The 24,485-nt window shown below is 32.9% G+C and overlaps 2 protein-coding genes across 15 annotated transcripts in view; one reads left to right on the top strand and one right to left on the bottom strand.

Annotated features, from left to right (window-relative positions):
• or40a1 (odorant receptor, family 40, subfamily A, member 1) overlaps nt 1–24,485 on the top strand; it is a 617,996-nt gene that overhangs the window by 361,060 nt on the left and 232,451 nt on the right. The gene's annotated exons all lie outside the window — the stretch shown is intronic.
• The window catches only part of ksr1b (kinase suppressor of ras 1b), a 98,407-nt gene that overhangs the window by 40,416 nt on the left and 33,506 nt on the right, over nt 1–24,485 (bottom strand). For 10 of the 13 annotated variants that reach the window (XR_012390938.1, XR_012390937.1, XM_073923846.1 and 7 more), the window contains 3 exons: nt 13,087–13,234; nt 10,242–10,692; nt 784–941 (listed from right to left, as the gene is read on the bottom strand). Coding sequence is in view for 11 of the 13 variants with exons in the window: in XM_073923846.1 (XP_073779947.1) it covers nt 784–941; nt 10,242–10,692; nt 13,087–13,234 (757 nt within the window). In the remaining 2 variants the exon portion in view is untranslated. Of the gene's footprint in view, nt 1–783; nt 942–10,241; nt 10,693–13,086; nt 13,235–20,062; nt 20,211–21,419; nt 22,040–24,485 lie in introns of those variants that run through there. The other 3 variants (XM_073923848.1, XM_073923847.1, XM_021466454.3) reach the window with 3 other exon arrangements.

Genomic DNA, 24,485 nt, shown 5'->3' on the forward strand with positions numbered 1-24,485 from the left:
AATTGTTTTTGTTGTAAGGCGACCTTGGATGTCTTGAAAGGTGTCATTTATAAATAAAAGAAATAATAATAATAATGTTATTAATAATAATAATAATAATAATAATAATAATATTAATAATAATAATAATTATTATTATTATTATTATTATTATTATTATTATTATTATTATTATTGTTGTTGTTGTTGTTGTTGTTGTTATTATTTAAAAAAAGATATATCTCACTGACCCCAACAACATGCATATGGTTTAACAATTCAGCTCTAGAAAAACTGAAGCTGTTACTATTATGCAGTTGCATTACTTTCCTGAATAGCTTTACCCACAAAGAACGTGCAAATCTGCCTTAAAATCTGACTAAATCAACACAATGATACTGGATAATGGGTCACAATTTACAATAAGGATTCATTAGATGATGTATTTACTAACATGAACTACTAATGGCCAATACATGCACAGCATTTATTAATCAAATTCAAGCTTATTATCATTAGTTAAGGCACTGTGGAACTAACAAAGAATAACTGTATTTCCATTGACTAACATTATCATACATGAACAAATACTGGAATCAATGTATTGTTCATTGTTTGTTCATGTTTGTAAATGTATTAACCAACATCACTAACATAGGCAACTAATCCAACCTTATTGTAAAGTGCTACCGGATAATGTTGATAATGTTTTTGAAACATTGATGTTGTGATCACACTCGATGTGTCTTAAAAGTGCCATCTAGGCGTCTTTATTTTCTTTTTGTCTGAATAAAAAACTCTTACTTCTGAGAGCTGCAGGGTCTGTCAAGTGGCTGGGTGTGTTTGGTGGGAGACAGGGCGAGCGGGCAGACAGCAGCGGTGATCGAGATGGTGAATCCTCCCATCCGTTTGCTCCACCGTTCACCTGCACGTTTAGGAGAGGCTTGTTCTTCTTCCCACTCCTGCAGGTCAGAGGAAAAAAACACTGCATTTAGTGTATGGGAAGCAATAAATAAACAATTAAGAACATTAGACTGTATATTTAGGGTGGCATGGTGGCTCAGTGGTTAGCATTGTCGCCTCAAAGCAAGAAGATCGCTGGTTTGAGTCCCGCAGTATGGAGTTTGCATGTTCTCCTCCTGGGTGGTCCGGTTTCCCCCACAGCCCAAAGACATGCACTATAAGTCAATTGGGTAAACTAAAATAGCACTGGGTTACATCCGCCGTGTAAAACATACGCTACAATAGTTGGCGGTTCAATTCTTCTGTGGTGTCCCCTGATGTTAGACTGATTTTAAACAAAATTGTATAAGCAGGTCACAGTTTCTCCCAAAACATTGTAGCAATTCTGCTTTCAGAAGCCACTATTGAGGGGAGGATTTTTTCATTATTCCTGTAAACTGCTACAAAGACGTGATTCACATCTTCCTCTAAACCACATTTGGTTTACTTCTAAACCACATTGTTAGCTTCTCAGGTGATTTCCACATATAGGATTTTATGCATAATTCTGATGATGAAGGATAGAATTATGTCCCCTGACAGAAGCAAATTCAAAACATGACCCAGATGTTTCCTGCTACATGTGTAGGTGTTTCATGACATCCAAACAGCGAACAGAAAACTGTGAATATTTTATGACACACCCAATCATCCAGAATGATCTAGAAATTTATTTATGAACATTTCCTAGTTAAAATGCATTTTTAATGCCTCATTTCGTAATTAAACATTTTGACATCTGAATGCTCTTATTATATACATAAGTGCATCACAGCTTATTTAAACATTTTATATACATCATTTTTTGTCCTTATTTTGTGAAAAACAACTGCATGTGTCGAAAATGTTGATATTTTGAATCCTACTTCATGGTAATATTAGTTTTTTGAAGATGCACGGTTATGCAATTAAAATAACGAATTAACAATTAGCAAAATAATAATTATATTTAGATTAATTATGTTTATTTCTTAAATCAAAGATCAAACTAAATTCATTTATTCAAGAATTTTCCTTTGACTTAGTACCTTGTTCATCAGGGGTTGCCACAGCGGAATGAACCACCAACTGTTCCAGCATGTTTTACACAGCAGATGCCATTCCAGGTGTAACCCAGTATTGGGAAACACCCAAACACTCTCACAATTACACATACACTACGGTCAATTTAGTTTCTTCAATTCACCTATAGGACATATCTTTGGGCTTGTGGGGGAAACCGGAGCACCCGGAGGAAACCCACGCCAACACGGAGAGAACATGCAAACTCCACACAGAAATGCCAACTGGGACAAGCCGGGACTTGAACCGGTGACCTCCTTGGTGTGAGGCGACAGTGCTGACCACTGAGCAACTTAACTTTAAATGGAATATTTAAACATTTCTTAGTTAAATTATACATGTTTAATACCTCATTTTGTGATTTAACCCAACTATTTTGCCATCTCAATGCTTATTATATGGATAAGTGCATTAAAGCTTATAGACATTTATCATATGCCATTTTTTATTCTTATTTTGTGAAAAACAACTGCAAGTGTGGGAAATGTTGATATTTTGAAACTCTTCTTGAGGATGATATTAGTTTGTTTTTTTGCACATCAGATTTTTACAAAATGCAAGACTGTCTAATTAAAATAACAAATTAATAATTAGTGACAATTGAAAAATGATAATAATATTTGGATAATTTTCTTAAATAAAAAAATAAACATTTAAATTTAAATTAACTATAATAAATGATTATACTGATGATTAAACTAATAATTATACTGACAATTCAATTTCATTACTATTCAATTCAAGTTTATTTGTATAGCACTTTTCACAATAACTATGTATAAACAGTGTTGGGGGTGGTGCATTACAGGTTACGTGAGTTACGTAATATTTTAAGTAATGATGAGTAAAGTAATGCATTACTTAAGTAATAATATTTGAGTAACTTTTTTCAAAATATAATGAGATTTACTTTTTAGTTTAATTAATTGCTTTTAAAAATAAATTGCTGATTTCAAATAAAAGTGGTCACAATGAGTTGCGCACTTGAGAGAATGTGTTTATTATTTTCATTATGTTCAACATCAAAGAAAAGGAAAAAGTTATTGTGGGGATTTGTCTAATTTTACTTCAGAAAAGAAGTACAAAATTAGCAAACACATTGCTTTAAACTTTTTAATAATCTGTATATCTCTGGTGTAAGGAAGTTCTCAGATAACATTATCCTAAAAAATTATTTTTTGATGTGTTTTTTAAAGGAAAATGTAGGTGAATGTTATACAGTGTGCTGTTAATTGCAGAGCTTCTCTATTAAAAAAAGTTCTAAAAAAGAGATCAAGTCTAAGCAAGTTAATAAAAAGAAATGCAAAAATAACTCAAAAAACACATTACTTACTATAAAAAGTAATGCAACTAGTTACTTTTTTTGGGAGTAACTCAATATTATAATGCATTACTTTTAAAAGTAACTTTCTCAAACACTGTGCACAAATATGTAATATAATATACAACTATTAAAATAACACATAATAATAAAATTATGTGATTATTGAAGGAAGATGGTCGTCATGGTGGTGCAGTGGGTAGCACGATCGCCTCAAACCAAGAAGGTCGCTGGTTCGAGCCTCGGCTGGGTCAGTTGACGTTTCTGTGTGGAGTTTGCATGTTCTGCCTGTGTTCGCGTGGGTTTCCTCCGGGTGCTCCGATGTCCTCCACATGAGGAGAAATGTGGAATAGGTGAACTGGTTTAAGCTAAATTGTCTGTAGTGTATGTGTGTGAATGAGAGTGTATGGATGTTTCCCAGTGATGGGTTGCAGCTAGAAGGGCATCCTCTGCGTAAAACATATGCTGGATAAGTTGGCGATTCATTCCGCTGTGGCAACCCCAGATTAATAAACAGACTAAGCAGAAAAGAAAATAAATGAATGAATGAATGCAGATACTGTAAATTGAAACAACATGAACTGAGTATTGTAACTGCAGAACCATTCAAAATGCATTAGTCAAAGCCCCCAAAAAATCCCCAAAACAAACACAACTTCATGTCATAATGCTTATTATCACAAGCAGCTTTTAAATGGAATTATAACAACGCAAGCAAACATAATTCCCAGAAAGCTTCCCTAATGACTCACTCTGTACCTCCCGGCAAGAAACCTTTCTATAGTACACAAAATAAACACACATCTGCAGCTTGTCCACCACAAACATTTCAAAAATGTGCTAAAAATGCGGGCGTGCAGCTTTACAGGCAAGGAGCTGGACTTGAGTTCACACTGATTATGAGGAGGAGCTGGATTCGTGCAGACATTTACTGGCTCAGAGAGGAGCAGGAATGATCCAGCATGGGACGCCAGCAAGTCTGAGAAGGGCTCTGACCTCGGTCTTGTGCTAACGGGAAACACTGGGGCTGCATAAAGGGGCGGAAGGACGGACGGAGTGCTGAACTGCACTGCCCTCTTCCGAAATCTGTGTTCTCGGATGACACCCTAGCTCATGCCAACACACACACACACACACACACACACACACACACACACACACACTCGCTGGGCAGGGTGACACAGTTTGGTACATATTTGAACAGCAAGAACTACAACAATATAGCCTGTATTTCTACACTTATGCTGCCGGGCAAGAAAACAATCCCACATAATTTGCTGAGTTAAGCAAGTTTTTACGTGAAGCAAATGTTGTGCAATGTATTACGGAAAGTCTTATTTACAGAGTCAGCATCCTGCTCTTTTTTATTTCACATGTGCTGTCATTATTAAAGATCACTATTATCACTATTTATTGTTATAGTTGCAATTGTTTTTAAGAAAATCTTTACCAATATTAATATCTATAAAGAAAAGCACCATCATAAAAGTGACTTAATTAAAACAGAACAATGCAAACTCTCTAAAATCATACAATAGATTGACATTGGTGGTCTAAATGGTTGTAAAAATTATGACTTTAATCTATTTTTTTAATTTCTACATGCATGTTGCAAGCCAAGAAATCAATCAATTGATGAGTTTCAATGTGCTTTCAACATTAGTGAAACTTTGATTTAAAGATTCAGCATCCTGCACATATTTCAATAAATTCAACAAGTTAAAACGTGCAATGCAATTTGCTAATGCACGCGAGGAACACTCGGTTCAAATATTCAAAAATGCTACTGATGTGCTAAAACATGATAGCGTAAAGATCAATGCATGTTAACGCTTAAAAATGATTATTTAAAATATGAAGGTGTCCAACCAAAACTAAAAGCATCCCATTAATTTAGTAATGTGCACATTTTTATGACAGGCTGGAGGTATTTGCTTTTACAAATACTGCAAACTTGCTGGAGAGGTTGCAGGAATGGGAATGACACACATATATTTAGGGAATGTCCAAAGGTACTTGCATTTTGGCAAGGGGTAAAGATCTATATTTTATTCTTTTTTTTTTCTTGCTTGAAGGCATACCCCAGGATGTACAGTTGAAGTCTGAATTATTAGGCCCCCCCCTGTTTATTTTTGTCCACAATTTCTGTTTAACAGAGAGAAGATTTTTTTCATCACATTTCTAAACATAATAGTTTTAATAACCCATTTTTTAATAACTGATTTCTTTTATCTTTGCCATGATGACAGTCAATAATATTTACCAAGATATTTTTCAAGGCACTTCTATACAGCTTAAAGTGACATTTAAAGGCTTAACTGGGTTAATAGGGGTAACTATGCAGGATAAGGTAATTAGGCAAGTTATTGTATAACAATGGTTTGTTCTGTAGACTATCAAAAAAAAAAAAAAAACATTAGCCTAAAGGGGCTAGTAATTTTGTCCTTAAATTGGTGTTTAAAAAAATAAAAACTGCTTTTATTCTAGCCGAAATAAAACAAATAAGACTTTCTCCAGAAGAAAAAATATTATCAGACATACTGCAAAAATTCCTTGCTCTGTTAAACATTATTTGGAAAATATTTAAAAAAGAAAAAAAAAATCAAAGGGGGGCTCATAATTCTGACTTCAACTGTATATAATAAAAACAGGAGATATACTGTTATACTATACTTTTACTTTAGATATTTTATATGTAACTGTTACTATGTATCTGAACAAACTGAAAATGATGTATGTGTCTTTCAGTTATTTGATTTTATTTACTGGCAGTGTTACTTGTTTAGTTTTTCTTTTTTTTTCAATAGCCGCTGCTGTCACTGAATGTTTTGTTTTGAAAAAATGTTTTAATGTATAAAAATAAAGTAAAAAAAAGTTTTCTCAGACCAGAATCAAAGTCTTAATGAGTTTTTATCTACTTTAAAGTTTTTATTACATTTTTTTTGTCACACTTGTTATATAGAATGATTGAAAAGTTTAGTCTGTTCCTCACACAAAAGGATCTTCAAACGTCTTTGAATTAAGCACACAAATCATACTGAATTTTCAAAGCTCAAAAGCTTCCATTCTAATTGCATAAAAAAGTGGCAACATGAGAGTGACTATCATTGTTTCATGAACAGTTCCTGCTTGTCTTCAAACTTTTGATGCGAGTTTAGATGTGATTCAGTCATAAAATAACTATAACATAATAATAACTAATATAATACATAACTAGGCCCACGCTGAATCTGCGCAGATTTCCGGAGATTTTTAGTCTATGTATTTACTTGTGTAAATGTGTGTCAATTTAGATTTATTCAGTTTTTAAACTTATTTCATTAATATTATTGTTTTATAATAATAGTAATATGAAATTGTTCATATCATTTATTTAACATTTAATTTGAAAAGTAATATTTTCTGTCTTTTGGTAGATATATTACATAAGAAACTTGCCAAATAAGTGGATCTAATTGGATTTGCATTGTAAATATTAAATAAAAGTTCAAAAGGTATTATTTTTATTATTTCATATATTACGTTTTTAGTTACAACACCCCTAAAATCATTACGCAATTATCTACAGATTTTTTACAAAATTCTCAGCAGAAATAGCAAAAAATGTCTGCAGATTCTGTCTGGCCCTGATCATAACTAATGTTAACACAGCTGTCATTAAAAAAATTATCAATATGTAGAGCTTTCTGGATTCTTAGAAGCTATATGGAAATTAAAAATCTGAAACGGGAAATACATTAGGACCATTGTTACTGTTAACATCCCTCAAAATGATCTATACAAATCACCATATTTTGACCACCTGCATAATGATGATGACTCTATGAATATTGTTCATCAACTTTAACACAGATATGAAAAAATGAAAAGTCAGCATTTAATCTTGTACAGTCTTAAGCCTGTATGTTGCTGTTTGTCCTGACACAGTCTAAAGAAGAGTTTCTTATTCTTCAGATTTTATCTTTAAATAACCTCACCCTTCAGATAAAGCATATTCCATTCTCATATCGCATGCATTACTGCATGACTGTATCATGCGGTAAGTGTTTCTGAGAATATGACATCATGCTTACAGTATTAGGTTGTATCCTAAAGGAGAAAAAAAATTTTAATCGATAAATAAAAGAGGCCGAAGTCCAAACGTTGTTTTTCTGTGACACACACAATTGACAGCTTTAATCGTATGTCATATATAAAACTGCAAAAAAATTATAACTATAAAAAAAGGATGCATGAAATTAATCAGAAGTGACAGCAAAGATTTTTTTATATAATGTTATTTATTTTAAACTTTCTATTTATGAAAACAAATTAATATAAAGAACATTTTAAATATAAAAAGAATATGTATAAATGTGACACACTGAAGAAAAGAGAAGTGGTTTGTGAAAATTCAGCTTCATCGCCAGAAAAAGAAATTGGATTTGAAAATGTAATATATTTGAAAATTTAAAAAAAGAAAACTGAGACTTTTTCCATTTCCAATCTTTTTGTGGGCCCCAGATTGTGAAACTGTCTACCTCTTTCTATCAGAATAATCTCTACAGCAGTGGGGTTGCGAGGGGATTTGTCGCAAGGCAAGTGTTAAAAATATCCGGCCACTACACTGTCATCATTCATTCATTATTCTGAGGAACTGAAGCTGAGGTAATAATACAACTGTTTCGCGAAACTGAATAGTTCTAACTACTGATGAAACTTAAAATTTGTTTTCATAGGATAAAATGTGTGTAGTTTTGGTGAAAGAAAATAACTGTAATCAGTAAAATGTGCGTCATATTAATGTAAATACATGCAAATTATTCAAAAAAATGCTAATTGTACTAGCTCTCTAGATTATATAGAATGAATGAAACAGGCATTACATGCATTTAAAGTGGCACAATGACCAAATCACCCTATTTTGAGAAAAACTGAAGAATAAAAATCTATGTCTAAAGAAATGTAAAGAAATGGGTTATATTGCAGGGTGAATTTCTTCGTTTTTTTCATGTTTTTTTTATACTAATACAACCAGCGAAAATGATTGGATGTTAAAATACTTGTTCGAATTCACAGAAGCAGTACTAATAAAAAAAAAAAAAATATATATATATATATATATATATATATATATATATATATATATATATATATATATATATATATATATATATATATAAAAGGGTATTTTTATTGTAGAACTTTTACAAACGTATAATTTGAATATAACACCTTTGCAATCCAGTTCTATAAATCTGAGTCTTCAATAATTCACTTATTAATGATTCCTACTTGTCTTCCTCGTGATGAAGAGTAAGCAAAATTAGATATGTAATGGGTAAAAAAAAAAAACTGCATTTTTTTCCCCCCTCACAGGGGCCCCAAGTGAGCACAGGCCCTGGGCCTGTGCCCATATCGCCAATTGGTTAATACGGCCATGGCCCCTCATCCCTTTCGACCCTAGCAATGCCCCTGCTCTAAAGAATCCATGGTTAGGGAAAATTGAAACATCACCTTTTAGAAAAGGCTTTTAATAACTCAGTTCTCTGAGCTTGCTGTTTTCCGTTTCATGTATTGTGTGTTGTTTTATTCCTTTGACCTTATCCGATTGTTTTTATACAATTTGTGTACAGCGCAATGGTCAACAACTGTTGTTATATTGTGCTTTATAAATAAAGTACCTAAACTGTATTAAAGTAGAAAGGTTTTTGCTGTACTTCCTTTCATTTAAATGTTTTTTTTTCAATCGTCAGTTTTATTATAAAATAATTTAAACAAGTGCTGGGATAACAGTTACATAGCTGAAATATAAACACTGATGTCTGCAGTCCAAAAGCAGCTTGATTCGTCAATGCCAGAATGACATGCAATAATTAATTCAATAGATTCTTCAAAAATGCTGATTCATCCAGTAATGAAACACGCAAAGTCTTTAAAGAGTGAGGTACTGAATCATTTCTTCAAACTGAGACCAAGAAAAAAATAATTTAAATTCATTATTTCCTTCAGCTTAGTCCTTGAATTATCAGAGGTCGCCACAGCAGAATAAACTGCAAACTTTTTTGACATTTGTTTATGCAGTTGATGCCCTTCCAACCGCAACCCAGTACTTGGAAACACCCATCCCACACACACTCATTCACACACACACACACTCTTACACTACGGCCAATTTAGTTAATCCAATTCACTTATAGCGCATGTCTTTGGACATACATGTGAGTAGGCTTGACAAACCACCTGTAGGAACACTGTAGAAACACTCTTCCTGACTTCCCTGTGCAGCCATTTTGCTGTTGTAGATCTTGTATTCTGGGAAATTTTCGCACCCCGTGGTTTCGTGGTCCTGAAAAATCTCAATTTCAAGGGCTATCTAGCCCTTCCCCTTAGCCCTATGCCTTCAAGATAAAGAGAATTGGGACACCCGTATACGTGAACATGCAAAATGAGGGGTAGGGGTAAGGGGAAGGCCTAAGGGGTACAATTGAGTTTGGGCCTTTATCTAAACTCCATCTTACAAGGACTCAATAAGAAAAGCTATGTTTATAATAAATGTACCATAATCATGTTGCGCTGCTTACTTCAACCTTAAATACTCGTGTAAAAGTACTTGTATAGCCTGTCTTATGTGTATAGATAAGTAACTTATAGTATATGTTAGATATGCACAAGTTTTTAAAATAGCTCTTATGTCCAGTGTTGTGTTCGTATTAATGATATATTTATGTAGCACCGTTGTCCTGCGAGACACAACATTTCAATCCTCTGTATTTCCACACATGTAGCGGAATGACAATAAAGCTAAACTTGACTCTCATCTCCAAAAAACAAGATTATTTTTTGCTTAATGCCACACACCGCTACTCTTATGCAGATTAAAAAATACTGTACTTACTTGTTGGGTGTCAGGTCGTCGATGCGGTTGGCCAGCTGGCTCTGGCTCTTGCTGCGGGTGAGTGTGATGCTGGGCAGGAGGTTTAGCAGCTTGCGGGATGGAGGTGGAGGAGTTCGTGAAGGTTTGAGCTTGCCGTATCTTTTGGGTGGTGGGGTGACTGGAGGAGTGGACAGCAACCCTGAGACATTGCAGTTAAGCTGTGGGGAGGATGAGAAGGGGTCTGTCAGCCCATCACAGCGGGTGTAGACAACCACTGGGAAATCTGAGGGAGGGAGAGTGGAAACGGACACACAGGAGCGAAGCCGGGGTAAAGCTGATGGAGAAGGCCAGCTGGTGGGCTTGAGACCGTAAGACGTAGCACGCATTGAACAGGAAAGAGGGTCAGCAGAGGTGCTGTCGTGCTCAGTGGGGTCTGCTATCCACGGGATGCCCTCTTTTTTAAGTCCCACACCTACAATGAAAACAGTGACAGATTTTAGGATGACATAAAAGCAGGTGGAGGATCAAATAAAAATAAAAAAATCATCACTTACCTTCCACTTGTCACAAAGAAGATATATTGATGAATGTTGGAAACAGGCGAATTCTGACTTCAATAGAATTTTTTTTCCTACTAGGGATGTCCATTACTACTGATTTACAACATTCTTCAAAATATCTTCTTTTGTGTTTAACAGAAGAAAGAAACTCGCAAATGTTTGGAACAAGTATGTGTTGAGTAAATCAGTGATTCTCAACCAGTGGGTTGTGGTTTCCCGTTTAATGTACTGAATAGGTTAATTTGGAATCTATACAAAAACAGCCTCACTGTTAAATACAATCATCACTGTTGCTAAAACTTTAAACAGCTGCACATCAACTAGCACTACATTCTCAGTTGTATAAATCAAACCATCATGCAAATCTAAAGGTAACAATGGTTATGAGTTATAACCAGTTTTGTGAGACTTCAAAATATCTGCATAATTGTCCAAATTAATGTCATGTGAGTGTTTTATAATGGACGTGCACCCGTACAGTAGGATCCAGTGAGATTTGGTTATGTTTCAGTACTGAACAGCAGTTCACTGTTCCTGTCAGCGAACTCCAATAATATTCAGCCGCAAACCATTCAAATTGATGTGTTTAACAGATTTAGTGTTGTTACTGTATTTTACATTTCTTTGTTTATCTTTAATGGATATAAATAGTATATCAATAGATGAACAGCAGTCAGTCTAATTCAAAGCAGCAGCAGTTTTTTTGCCATCTCCTGTTGTCCTGTCAGGTTAATTTATTGAGGAAAAGGCCCAAATACTCTAGCTATAAAGAATAACTGAAGTAAAGAAATCAGGAGCTTTGAATACATGTAAAAAAATGCTAATAAATAAACCTTTGAAATAAGCATTTTCTACAGATAATCAGTTTGGGCCTTCAAAAAATTTTGGGAGAAGAAGCCTCGAAGTGAAAAATTATGAGAAACTCTGGAGTAAATGACAAAAAAAAAATTTCTAAATGTATTGTAATGTAGTATTATAGTCTTTTAAAAATTATTTTATTTGTATAATATCATATTCATTTTAATCTCATTGTCATATTCATTTTAATCTCATCTCATGTGCATCTGTCATTTTTTTTTAGGTATTATATATATTATCATGTAGCCGCAATAATTTTATTTATTTATTTACATTTTACAGTAGTAATAATTATTATTGCTATAGTTTTCATTTTAGAAAATGCTGTAGTTTAGTAATTTTAATGTGATGTCTGACTTTACTTCAGTTTTTGCTGCTTTATCAGGGGCTCCCACCACGGAATGAACCACCAATTACTCTGGCAAACATTTTACACAGCGAAATGCAAACCAAAGCAACATTTAAAATGTTAGTTTTCATGTAAAATATATGCAGTTATTCTGATGTATACAAGTCTCAATTATTAGCCCCCTGTTTATTTTTGCCCCAATTTCTGTTAAAAGGAGAGAAGATTTTTTTCTGCACATTTCTAAACATAATAGTTTTAACAACTCATCTCTAATAACTGATTTCTTTTATCTTTGCCATGATGACAGTACATAATATTTGACTAGATATTTTTCAAGATACTAGTATTCAGCTAAAGTGCAATTTAAAGGCTTTACTAGATTAATTTGGTTAGACAGGAAGGTTAGGGTAATTAGGCAAGTTATTGTATGTTGATGGTTTGTTCAGTAGACTATCGAAAAAATATATACCTTAAGGGGGCTAATAATATTGACATTAAAATGCCTTTAAAAAAAATCAAACTTCTTGTATTTTAGCTGAAATAAAAGAAAAAAGACTTACTCCAGAAGAAAAAATATTATAGGAAATACTGTGAAAATTCCCATGCTCTATTTTAAAGAAAAACAAATGTAAAGGGGGTTCAATAATTCTGACTTCAACTGTATATTATTTTTTATTTATGCTTTATGTAAATAAACAAAAATAATTTCACTGATATTGCCAGTTCATTCCACTGTGGCGACCTCTGATAAACCAAGGACTAACCCAAAGGATAGCGATCGAGTGAATTTCACCAAAGTAACATCTGCTATAATAAACTGTAAATTTGCTGTGATTTTATATGCGTTATTTTATTATTTTTTAAAATCATTTTACTTTCATCTTACATTTTTTTAATATATTTTAAAATGTTAAAGTTAAAGATGCACAAACGCTTTTGACCACAGTGTCAGACAGACTGTAACAAGAGTCCCGAAACACATTTGCAGCCAATCTGCAGTAAGAGGCGTGTCAAGTAACTTGTAATCAAAAGAGAGTGAGGTTTTCTGTTTTGCTTTGGTGCTTTCAAACATCAACATCATTAAGCGGTGAACAGTGACCTGTGTCAGTAGCGCTCTTGAGGCAGGAGAGGGCAGCCGTGATACGGGAACACTCTTCACTGCTGGAGCCCAGTCTCTTCATGTTCTCTTCCACCTGGCCACTGGACATCTGCAGCAGGGCATCCAGAGAGAGCTTCACAGGGACTGCCTGAACACAGAGTACAACCATCAGTAATGGACGGCAAAGGTGGACAACATGGGGGGGAAATCTGACATGAGTTATAGCAAAAATAGATATTGACTTCTTCACTCATTATTATCTTGACTGGATGGTAAATTCACGTAAATTCCCGGTAAGTTTCCAAATTATTGTAAAAATTTACAGTAAATTTTCAGCCCCTTTGCAACCTATGCATGACAACCCTAAAACAGTCAGTCAAGGTACGAGCAAAAATACTCAGCAAAATATTGTTTCATTATTATTATCAACTGCTAATGTGCCTGTAGTCAGACAGAATGGAGTCCATACACTAATTAGAGAAAGATTAGTAGATAAAGCCTGCTGAAATCCAGCCGCCGCCACTAAGACTGCTGGCATCTCATGGCACCAGACTGAGCCAGTGTCCAGATACCCCACACAGGCCAGTTTTCTCCCTCTGTCTACCATTCCTCCACCCTAAAACATTCCTGCGCTCTTTGGCGTCTCCCTGCTGTATTTCAATTCTCACCCAAAACACACACAGACGCTCTCTCTCAAACGCATGACTGAGAATCTGCCCGGCAACAGTTGTGCTTGTGGTCAATGCAGGCTCCATGGTAAATGAACAGATAACAGAGGCACATGAGCCTCATCTTTATGAAAGATTAAAATGTGTATGGAATGTCTATAGGGTAGAGAAGATTTAGGGAAGATTCAACAATGCAGAGGTTGGCTTGAATTATATTGAGAATATCGATGTATGTGGCTCTGTTTTGGTGCTGGATTGGTAATTGTTAATCAGATGGAACACTGAGGAGGATAATGTTGATATATTGTATGATTATTAAGGGTGTCACGGATCACGGTTGATCCATGACCCACGGATTAATGATTTTTGTATTTGTAGATTAATCCTAAATTTGTAAAGATCACAGAAAGATCCCCTCAAGCGTCATTTAAATCACCTGTATGAAAGCATTTTGGCTTTCCTGTAAAATATAATAATGATGGAAAAAGTTGTAGTGTGTTTTTCGGGATGTGATGGTTTTTAGGTTATTACAGGTCTTTTCTGTTACTACTTGTGTAGCCTGCATTAATGCATTCAGTGCAATGCATTCATTAATGCATTCCATTATTCTAAATAAATATGGGTTGAACAACTTATAATGTTTGATTTCTACATTTAGCTTTATCAGCAACAATAGTAGTAAAGTTCTGAATATTCAAAATACAATTTATTTTTATTCATTATTTCTTGATATTATTTTGAATAAAATTACAGGTTCTAAGTTCTGTTTTTTTTTAACCAAACGTTTCTTGCAGAACTGTTTTTGTAAAAAACTGAGAGCAAATTAAATTTGTCTCCTCCCCTTTTTGACTGATAAACAAACGGTCCGATCCATGACTAAAAAACCATAATGTGAAGCGAACCATGACATTTGTCATCTGTTACACCACTAATGAACATTCATATCATACTGCAGTATAATATATACATATTTTATATATCTGTGTTTTTTCAGTGCGGCTATTGTTAGTTAAAACTGTATTTCTAACTTTGTTTTAGAAACATTTGCAATGTTTTACCTCAGTAGTAAGACTTTTAATGACAACTGATTTCTAAAAAAAAAACAGTAAATTATATTTTTACTTGAAGTTTAGACAAAATGTCATGAATCCTTATAAATAAAACAAATATAGCAAATAAACAAAAAGACAAACAGAAACAAGTAAAAGATTTCTAGCAATTAAAATAAATTCCAAGTTGTATATATGGCAAATAACAAATAACCGACATATATACAGTTGTAGTAAGTTATTCCTATTTTTTCATTATTATCATTACTATAATTATATTTCATTTTATTTCTTTTCATAAAAAAAGAATAATCATTTAGTATTTTAACAATAAAATGTTTGTACAACATTTTTGTATTTCTAAAATGTAACCAGAGATGGGAATAACGGCGCTTTTAATAAAAGGCATTACTAACGGCTATACTTTATTCAGGAACGAGAAATTAAATGAGTTACTGCTTCCCTCTTTACCACACAGTTGCTGTTACTGACAATAAAATGTGTTACTATAATTGAGAACACTGAGGTTTTCATGTGAGCAGCATCTCTCTTAACCATAAGACCTTTCTTTCTCTCTCTGAGGTATATGTGTGTGTGTGTGTGTGTGTGTGTGTGTGTGTGTGTGTGTGTGTGTGTGTGTGTGTGTGTGTGTGTGTGTGTTCGGGGCTGGGGCGGGACACATAACCAACCAGCAATGATGATTGGTTTGTTTGTGAACGAGGTGTAACTGAGAGCATGATGGTTGGCTTAGATAAAGTACATTTTCATCGTTTGCCAATCAGAGGCTGAGTAGTGCAGGTGTTCATACACAGTCAGTCAGTACCATGACAAATGCAACAAGGTAGCGTTTGCAAACTGGAAATATAAGCACTACTTTTCCCTTAAAGTCTGTTTCATTGGGCAACTACAGTATTTATAATATTTATAATGATATGTTGAATTTGGTTGACTCTCACATTATCCTACATCAACATTAAAATAATGTAGATTAGTGTACAATGTTTTAGATTTATTTTATAGTCATTTGACTTTAGATTTTTTTTTAAGTAAAGCAATAGTTACTCAGTACAAAATATTAAAATAAATAATAAAATATATAACAAATTGTAACTCAGTTACTATTTGAGAGAAGTGAGAATAATTAGTAACTGCTGTATACTCTTTTAAAGAAACATGCCCAGCACTGAATGTAATTAGAAATAATTAAGCAATACATTTAGACAAACTGATCTTGTTTTTAAATGTAGGTACGGTGAGCTATAATTAGAAAGCTTAATTTTAAGATTAATACATTTATAAGCATGAAAAAATCTAAATCATTTACTAATCTTAGATAATCTAATTGGTAATGTTTTTTGTGATATTTAGTTGATGATTAGTTGATTATTGAAGTGATGATTAAAGGCAAAATGGAATATCCCCATATTTACATGTGATTATGTTATGTTTGCATGTGGTGGGTGTGTGCAATACGGCATATCATAAACAAGAGGAACGACCTTGTAAATGGCATGTGCGGCTCTCCAGGGAATGAAAATCTCCCAGCATCCTCATGGAGACTTCCTTTCTGAACAACAGCCAGAGATCAGATTCAAGAGCACTGATCTCCTCATGGCAAATACCAGACTACATCATGGACTCATTTAACTCGCTGCCCAAAGAACAAAAGACATGGGTCCAACACAAGATGCGTATCAAATGAAGAAGCATTATTAGAAATAAGAAGGAGTGAAGTGTTTAACTTTCAAATAACTTCTGAAAGTTAAATGTCAAAACATACAGTAATGTCTATTGCTATACAATGTGAAAGATACATTTTATGTACATAAATTATGTAAAAAAAACAACTCTACCTATTAAAAACAAATATAAAATAAATATAAATACAAAAGTAACCATGAATTTGAAATGTGAAAATAGTTTTATATTTTAAATTCTAAAAAAAACTCCTCCAGACAAATGAGTTAACCTAGTTTGAAGAATAAAAACTGTAATTAATTAGTATTTTGTGCTCTTATCCTTACATTAAGTATTTCTTACAAAACATATTTTACGTTTACACCACTGTTACACTGAATGATATTTCAATAAGTCTTTTGTAAATCAATACAAAAACAGTTTTTTTTTTAATTGCATCAGTATTTTTTAAAGCACATACACTCACTGGCCACTTTATTAGGTACACCGTACTAGTACCTTGTTGGGGCCCATTTTGCCTTCAGAGCTGCCTTAATCCTTCGTGGCATGGATTCAACAAGAAACCAGAAATATTCCTCATAGATTTTGGTCCATATTGATCTGATAGCATGACATGATGCGAATCTCCCGTTCCACCACTCCCAAAGGTGTTCTAACCAGTCTGGCCATTCTCCTCTGACCTCTGGCATCAACAAGGCATTTCAACCAACAGAACTGTCGCTCACTGGATACTTTTTACTTTTTGGACTATTCTCTGTAAACCCAAGAGATGCTCGTGCGTGAAAATCCCAGTAGATCAGCAGTTTCTGAAATACTCATACCAGCCTGTCTGGCACCAACAACCATCACATTCAAAGTCACTTAAATCATCTATCTTTCTCATTCTGATGCTCGGTTTGAACTGCAGAATATCGTCTTGACCATGATTACATGCCTAAATGCAGTGAGTTGCTGCCATGTGATTGGCTGATTAGAAATTTGCGTTAATGAACAGTTGGACGGGTATACCAAATAAAGTGCCTGGTGGGTGTCAATATCAGAAAATACATCATTATTTCTTCCTCGATAAAAATATATTAAATCTGCATTAGCTTTTTTTGATGTTTGAAATCTCCTTTTCATCTTTGACCCAAATATCATCTTGAGTTGAGTCTAAACACCAAACCAATAAGAAAGCACAACCTCTCCATAAACACACAACACAATGAATAATCTAATCATCCCAGGGGGCATACCATTAATGCACATTCCTCTATTCTGTCATTCAGAAAACACAACAAAAAAACTCCACGAGCTCGCTCTATATGACCTGTATTCCTCTCGAGTTAATAAGTACGTGAATTACGGTGTTAAAACAGACATGCTGGGGCAGAGAGCAGGTGAAATGACACATACCGATACCGAGGTAAAGTCTGAACATGTTTTGAGCCTGAGTTTAGCTGACGTAAAGCAGGGAGTGATGCTCTGAACAGAAAAGCAAGAAGCATTACACTCACCTCCATCTAAACAAACAAACACAGAAACTCCCACTGTAATCTTAAGTCATTCAGCTCATTCTGAACAACTTTGCCCAAAGACCCGAAGATCAGATCGTTGAAAATGTCTTATATAAATAGATGTCATGTTTTTGAATGTATAACTGCAGGTTGAGTATGCCTGACTGCTGCACTGTCCACCTTATTCAACACCTGATTTTGTTTGTAATTTAATATGGCACATTTAACAATAATTATTAGCTCAAAGTATTTTTTAAAAATGAGCAGAAACAACACCATTCTTTAGATTTTTTTTGTGACAACTTAAATGTTTTATCTTCAATCCACCTAAATATGTTAGGTTAAATTAACTTAATCAATTTGTGTTGGAATAACATTAATGAATTAAGTGAAACCCACAGTTTTTTTTACAGTGTATATACATATAAACCTAAATTTAATTGATTAAAATGTAAAGAAAAATTATGAAACTTTGGTTAAACTTTATTCTAAGGTAAAATTAGGTATATCAACCCATCAAACTTCTAAACTCCTAATTTGCTGCTTATTAATAGTTATTAAAATAGAATAATGGGTGTAAAAAAAAGCTCATGCAGAATATGTATTTTATAAATACTAATAAAAAGCCAATATCTTAATAATAGACAGGTAAGCCACTAGTTAATAGTGAGAATTGGAACTTAATCTAAAATGTCAGCAAAGTAATATCATGCAGAATATGTAATTTATAATTACTAATAAAAAGCCAATATCTTAATAATAGACAGGTAAGCCACTAGTTAATAGTGAGACTTTGGTACTTAATCTAACATATTAGCAAAAATGATCAAGGATAATATGTATGTCATAATTACTATTAAAAAAAAACAATTATCTTAATAATAGACAGGTAAAGCCACTAGTTATTAGTGAGATTTTGGTACTTAATCTAAAATGTCAGCAAAATAATATCATGCAGAATATGTACTTCATGCTCACTAATAAAAAGCCAACAGCTTAATAAAAGACAGTCTAAGAAAAAGTTGCCTAATAAAAGTAGGCTAAGAAAAATGCTCATTTTCTATTTAAATTTCTGACGTTTTTGCATCTAAACCCTTCATTTGTACTATTTAATTACTAATAAACTGGCAATAGTTAATAGTGAGAATTGGTAGTTAAACAAAATGTCAGCAAAAAAGATTATGCATAGTATGTACTTGGTAAAACTTTACAATAAGGTTTGTATTAGTTAATATTAGTTAATGCATATACTAACATGAACAAACTATGAACAATACATTTATTACAGAATTTGTTCATGTTAGTTAGTTAACATTAGTTAATGATAATAGTTGTTTATTGTTAGTTCATCAACTCATGGTGCATAAACTAATGTTACAAGCAAGAATTTGGTTGTTAATAATGCATTAGTAAATGTTGAACTATGATTAATAAATGCTGTACATGTTATTCATCATTAGTTCATGTTAGTAAATGCATTAACTAATGGTGTGACCAAGTACTTTATAATTACTAAGAAAAAGCCAATATCTTAATAATAGACAGGTAATAAGCCACTAGTTAACAGTGAGAACTGGTACTTAAACTAAAATGCTAGCAAAATATTCAGACATTACACAACCAAAATAAATACAAAACATTAAGAAACTAGACAAAAATAGTATAGTTTTTGAGCTGGAAATGTATCAAAAAAGCTGTTGTTAGTTTAGTAGAAAGCTAATATAGCTTAGAAAGCTAGGTTAGTTTTATTTGATGTGAAGCTGTAAACATTAAAAGGTGCCAAAATGGGTCTTCTCTAATGAAAGATAGAAATAAAATAAATGACTCAAGCTCTTCAGTGGAATATCAACATGATAAGCATCTCAAACAAACATTGAATGAGGAATTTCCTCGCAAACTTGCATGTGTTCAAACAGCGTCTGCAGATTTCCCACAACCACAGAGACTCATTCTTCACTTGCGTGCAGACAGGAAACTGACAAACATGAGAAACAAAAACAAACAAAACACAGCTGACGACGACTTCAAATGCGCCGCTGACACACGAAAGTCATGCATACTGTACCATGAGAGATCGTCCACTGAAGTTGATCTTTCCTAAATCTCATATCCCAGGAAAAACAAATGAAAGTGTCTGTTCTGAAGTCAGACACACTGTGAGAGCTGCTGACAAACTTTGCCTGTTACTCGTCCTGGTCCCTCCTCCTCCTCCCTTTCCCTGCTGTCCTGCCCCTCTATCCCTATTTCCTTCCTGAGAACAGGACTGGACGCCTCTTGACACTCCTCCTCAGAGCACATGGTCACCAACTGAGGGCAACAGTCTTTCCTGTGTGTGGACTGACATCGCTTGTTATCTGAGGACGGGTCGAAATTGGTAAATAGTCAACTTAGAGAGGAATCATGCAACTGATTTTTAGGGTTACTATAGATTTTCCTCCCCATAATTTAAAAACATATTCAAATAAATAACCATAATTTTTTCATTTTCAGCTTTAACAATGTTTTCAATTAGAAAAAAACACTGAGGCACAACTTAATAATTTCTCCCAAAATTAACAAATAAATAATAGTTTGGAAGAAATGTTTAAAGGCATTAAATACCACTTTTAACAAAGTGCATCTGTACAACAAATTGAAGTTAACAATTAAAATAAAGTATGTTTAATTAAAATAAATAAAATAAATTTCTGTAAAATGAAACGCTATAAAAATAAAATGCCATAAATATGAAATGCAAAAAAATTCTATAAAATACAATACAATTTTAGAAAATTAAATCCTATAAAATGAAATGTTATAAAATAAATTCTATAAAATTAAAAACTATAAAATTAAAATTCTAGAAAATGAAATGCTAAAAAATGAAATGCTATCAAATTCTATGAGAAAAATAAATTCTAGAAAATTAAATCCAATAAAAATAAAATGATTTAAATTTTTTTATAAAATACAATACATTTCTATAAAATAAATCCCATAAAATGAAAAATTATAAAAATAAAATGCTATAAAATTCTATAAAATACAATAAAATTCTACAAAGTTAAATCATATAAAATGAAAGGCTATAAACATAAAATACTATACAAAATGCTATAGAATGGAATGCATTACATTTTATAAAAAAAAAAAATTCTAGAAAATTTAATTTTCCTATATAAAATTATATAAACTGCAATGCTACAAAATAAAAATATTATTTAAAAACTTCTATAAAATACAATAAAATTGTATTAAAAAATCTATAAAACGAAATACAATAAAAATTAAAACCTATAAAATTAAATGCTATAAAACTGGAGTGCAATAAAAATAAAATGCTATAAAATAAAATATTATAACATTTAATTATATAAAATTAAATACTATAAAATGAATTCTAAGGTGACTTAGTGGCGCAGTGGGTTGCAAGATCAACTCACAGCAAGAAAATCGCTGGTCCGAGCCTCTGCTGGGTCAGTTGGCGTTTCTGTGTGGAGTTTGCATGTTCTCCCTGCGTTCGCATGGGTTTCCCCCGCGTGCTCTGGTTTCCCCCACAGTCCAAAGACATGCGGTACAGGTGAATTGGGTAGGCTAAAATTGTCCATAGTATTTGAGTGTAAATGAGTGTGTGTGGATGTTTCCCAGAGATGGGTTGCGGCTGGAAGGGCATCTGCTGCAGAAAAACTTGCTGGATAAGTTGGAGGTTCATTCCGCTGTGGTGATCCTGCATTAATAAAGGGACTAAGCCGAAAAGAAAATGAATGAAGGAATAAATGAATAAAAATAAAAATGATATAAACATTAAATCCTATAAAATTCTATAAAATACAATTCTATGAAATTAACCTCTGTAAAATAAAATGCTGACATTGTATTCTACATGTTAAAACGTTTGCACATACATTTTTAATGCTTTCTTCATATACAAAATAAATAAATTCTGCCATACAAGTACAATGTGTGTGTGTGTGTATTTATTTATATATTTATATATACAATTGAAGTTAGAATAATTAGAACCCTGAATTATTAGCCCTCTGTTTTTTCCCCCAATGTCTGTTTATTGGAGAGAGAAAAATTTCAACACATTTCTAAACATAATAGTTTTAATAACTTATCTCTAATAACTGATTTATTTTATCTTTGCCATGATGACAGTAAATAACATTTGACTACATATTTTTAAAGACACTTCTATACAGCTTAAAGTGACATTTACAGGCTTAACTAGGTTAATTTGGTTATCTAGGCAGGTTAGGGTAATTAGGCAAGTTATTGTATAACGATGGTTTGTTCTGTAAACTATCAAGAAAAAAAATATAGCTTAAAGGGGCTAATCATTTTGTCCTTAAAATGGTTTTTAAAAAATTAAAAACTACTTTTATTCTAGCTGAAATAAAACAAATAAGACTTTCTCCAGAAGAAAAATATTATCAGACATACTGTGAAAATGGCCTTGCACTCCAAAACATAATTTGGGAAATATATCAAATAGAAAAAAATGTTAAAAGGGGGCTAATATTTCTGACCTCGACTGTACGTATATATATATATATATATATATATATATATATATATATATATATATATATATATATATATATATATATAAGCAACAAAACTTGCAGCTACCTCTGCTTTAACATTGTTTCTGCAAAAAAGTGTTCATTTCTTTCAAAATTACACAAACTAATTATCAAAAAACACAGTTAACACAGTAAAATAAACAGTTTTAAAAATCAGAGCTAATTTGTCATGCTATAAACCACTTTTACAGTTTTCTTTAAATCTAATCAACTCTAGCATTTTAAAAATGCCATTAAACGCAAATTGTGTAAAAGCCACTATAAAACACTTCAGACGGAGGTCAGGTGAACTTCCTTAAAACATCAGAGTTTCCTTAAAACACTGACTAAAAGACTTTAAAAGCTTAACAACCAACATCAACAACCAAGCCTCATTTATGGGCAGCAGAACGTCTTCTGACAGTGTGAAAGAGAGATTAATGAGGGTAAGTCCTCCTCTAACCTGCCACCGTGCATTTCATGCATGACAGATGATCCGGGCCCCAAAAAAGGGCCACATCAGAGGAACAAAGCAGAGCAAAAATGAGGTACAGCACAGGAAACAGAGGTTTGCTTGAGATTGCTTTCATCATCACACACTCTTTAATTTTCCTATCTCTTTCCCTTTATCTTCGCCTTAAGGAAGGCGTCTTGAAGATCCACAGGATGTGACCCACAAAAAAAAATATTTGAGTCAGGCAAACCACTCCTGATTGTGCTCTTTAGACTCACTCTGAAAAAAATATTTATTACTAGATTTACTAATGTAAGGTTGCAAACCATTTATATGGGCTGAATTTAAACAAACAAATGATATGAAGTAATGTTCGACTTAATTTGTTTGTTTAAATTCAGCCAATATAAATTGTTTATAACCACTTACCATGAAAAAATTTAAATGCAATGATTGATTTTTAGTCAGTGATCTGCATTGCTTAAACCTGGACAATCCAAACTCTGGGGGATTTAATATATACAATATATTCCATGAGCAACTTGTAGTCAATCAACACCACAAAATACAGCAAGAAATACTGAAAGCACACCATAGTTGTTTCTCCACCCATTGACTATTATGCAATGGGAAACCCCACTGCGTCAGCTGCCAACATCAGGCACTGAGTCATAATATACAAAATAATTACAGTGCAATGACGTCTCTTCTCAGTTAAAGATCATTGACCGTCGCACATAATAATCAGATATAAACATGGATTACTCTCGCATAACAGTTTTTAGTATTACCTATATGCGTCTGTCAGGGCTGTTTATTTATTTCTTTTTATCTTCTTTTTACTTTATTAGACTTCTTTTAATTTAGCTTTCATTAACATTTAGTCTTTCTTTAAATTAATAAAAAAATATTTCAAACTAATACAGAAAATAATATTTAAATAAAACAAGCACATAATAATAAAAAAACGCATATTTAGTATACAAAAAAAGACTAATCATACACTGTAAAAAGCGAAAACTTAAACAAGCTACTTCGACCCTAATTAAATTAATTAAGTTTGACAAACTGTAGTTGTCAGTAATAAATTATTTTTAGCTCGCTTGGTGATTTTTCAAAAATCCAATTCATTTTATTGAAAATAGTAATTATTTAAAAGTAGCATCTAAAAATAGTTGCTAATAGATACATTAAAAACAACAACATGCAAATAAAAAATCATAAGGCTTTCAATTTTTGGGACCCCTGGGGTAATTACATTATATTGGTGCCCATTGACCTTATGGCTCTAGGTTCAACTTTCTGACACCTTTACGTCACTCACATACAGTCAAAAGAAATACAGGCCACAAATGGACATGGAGGATGGTCTCCAAAATTAAATGATGAATAGACTTGGGCATATTGACATATGCGCGCCGTTGTGTGCAAGGTTCATTTATATCCACCTCAAAGAATATTGGGGTCAAGGGATAAAAGGTTTGGCA

The sequence above is a fragment of the Danio rerio genome, chromosome 15 (assembly GCF_049306965.1).
Source record: "Danio rerio strain Tuebingen ecotype United States chromosome 15, GRCz12tu, whole genome shotgun sequence".
In the NCBI taxonomy this organism is placed as follows: Eukaryota; Metazoa; Chordata; class Actinopteri; order Cypriniformes; family Danionidae; genus Danio; species Danio rerio.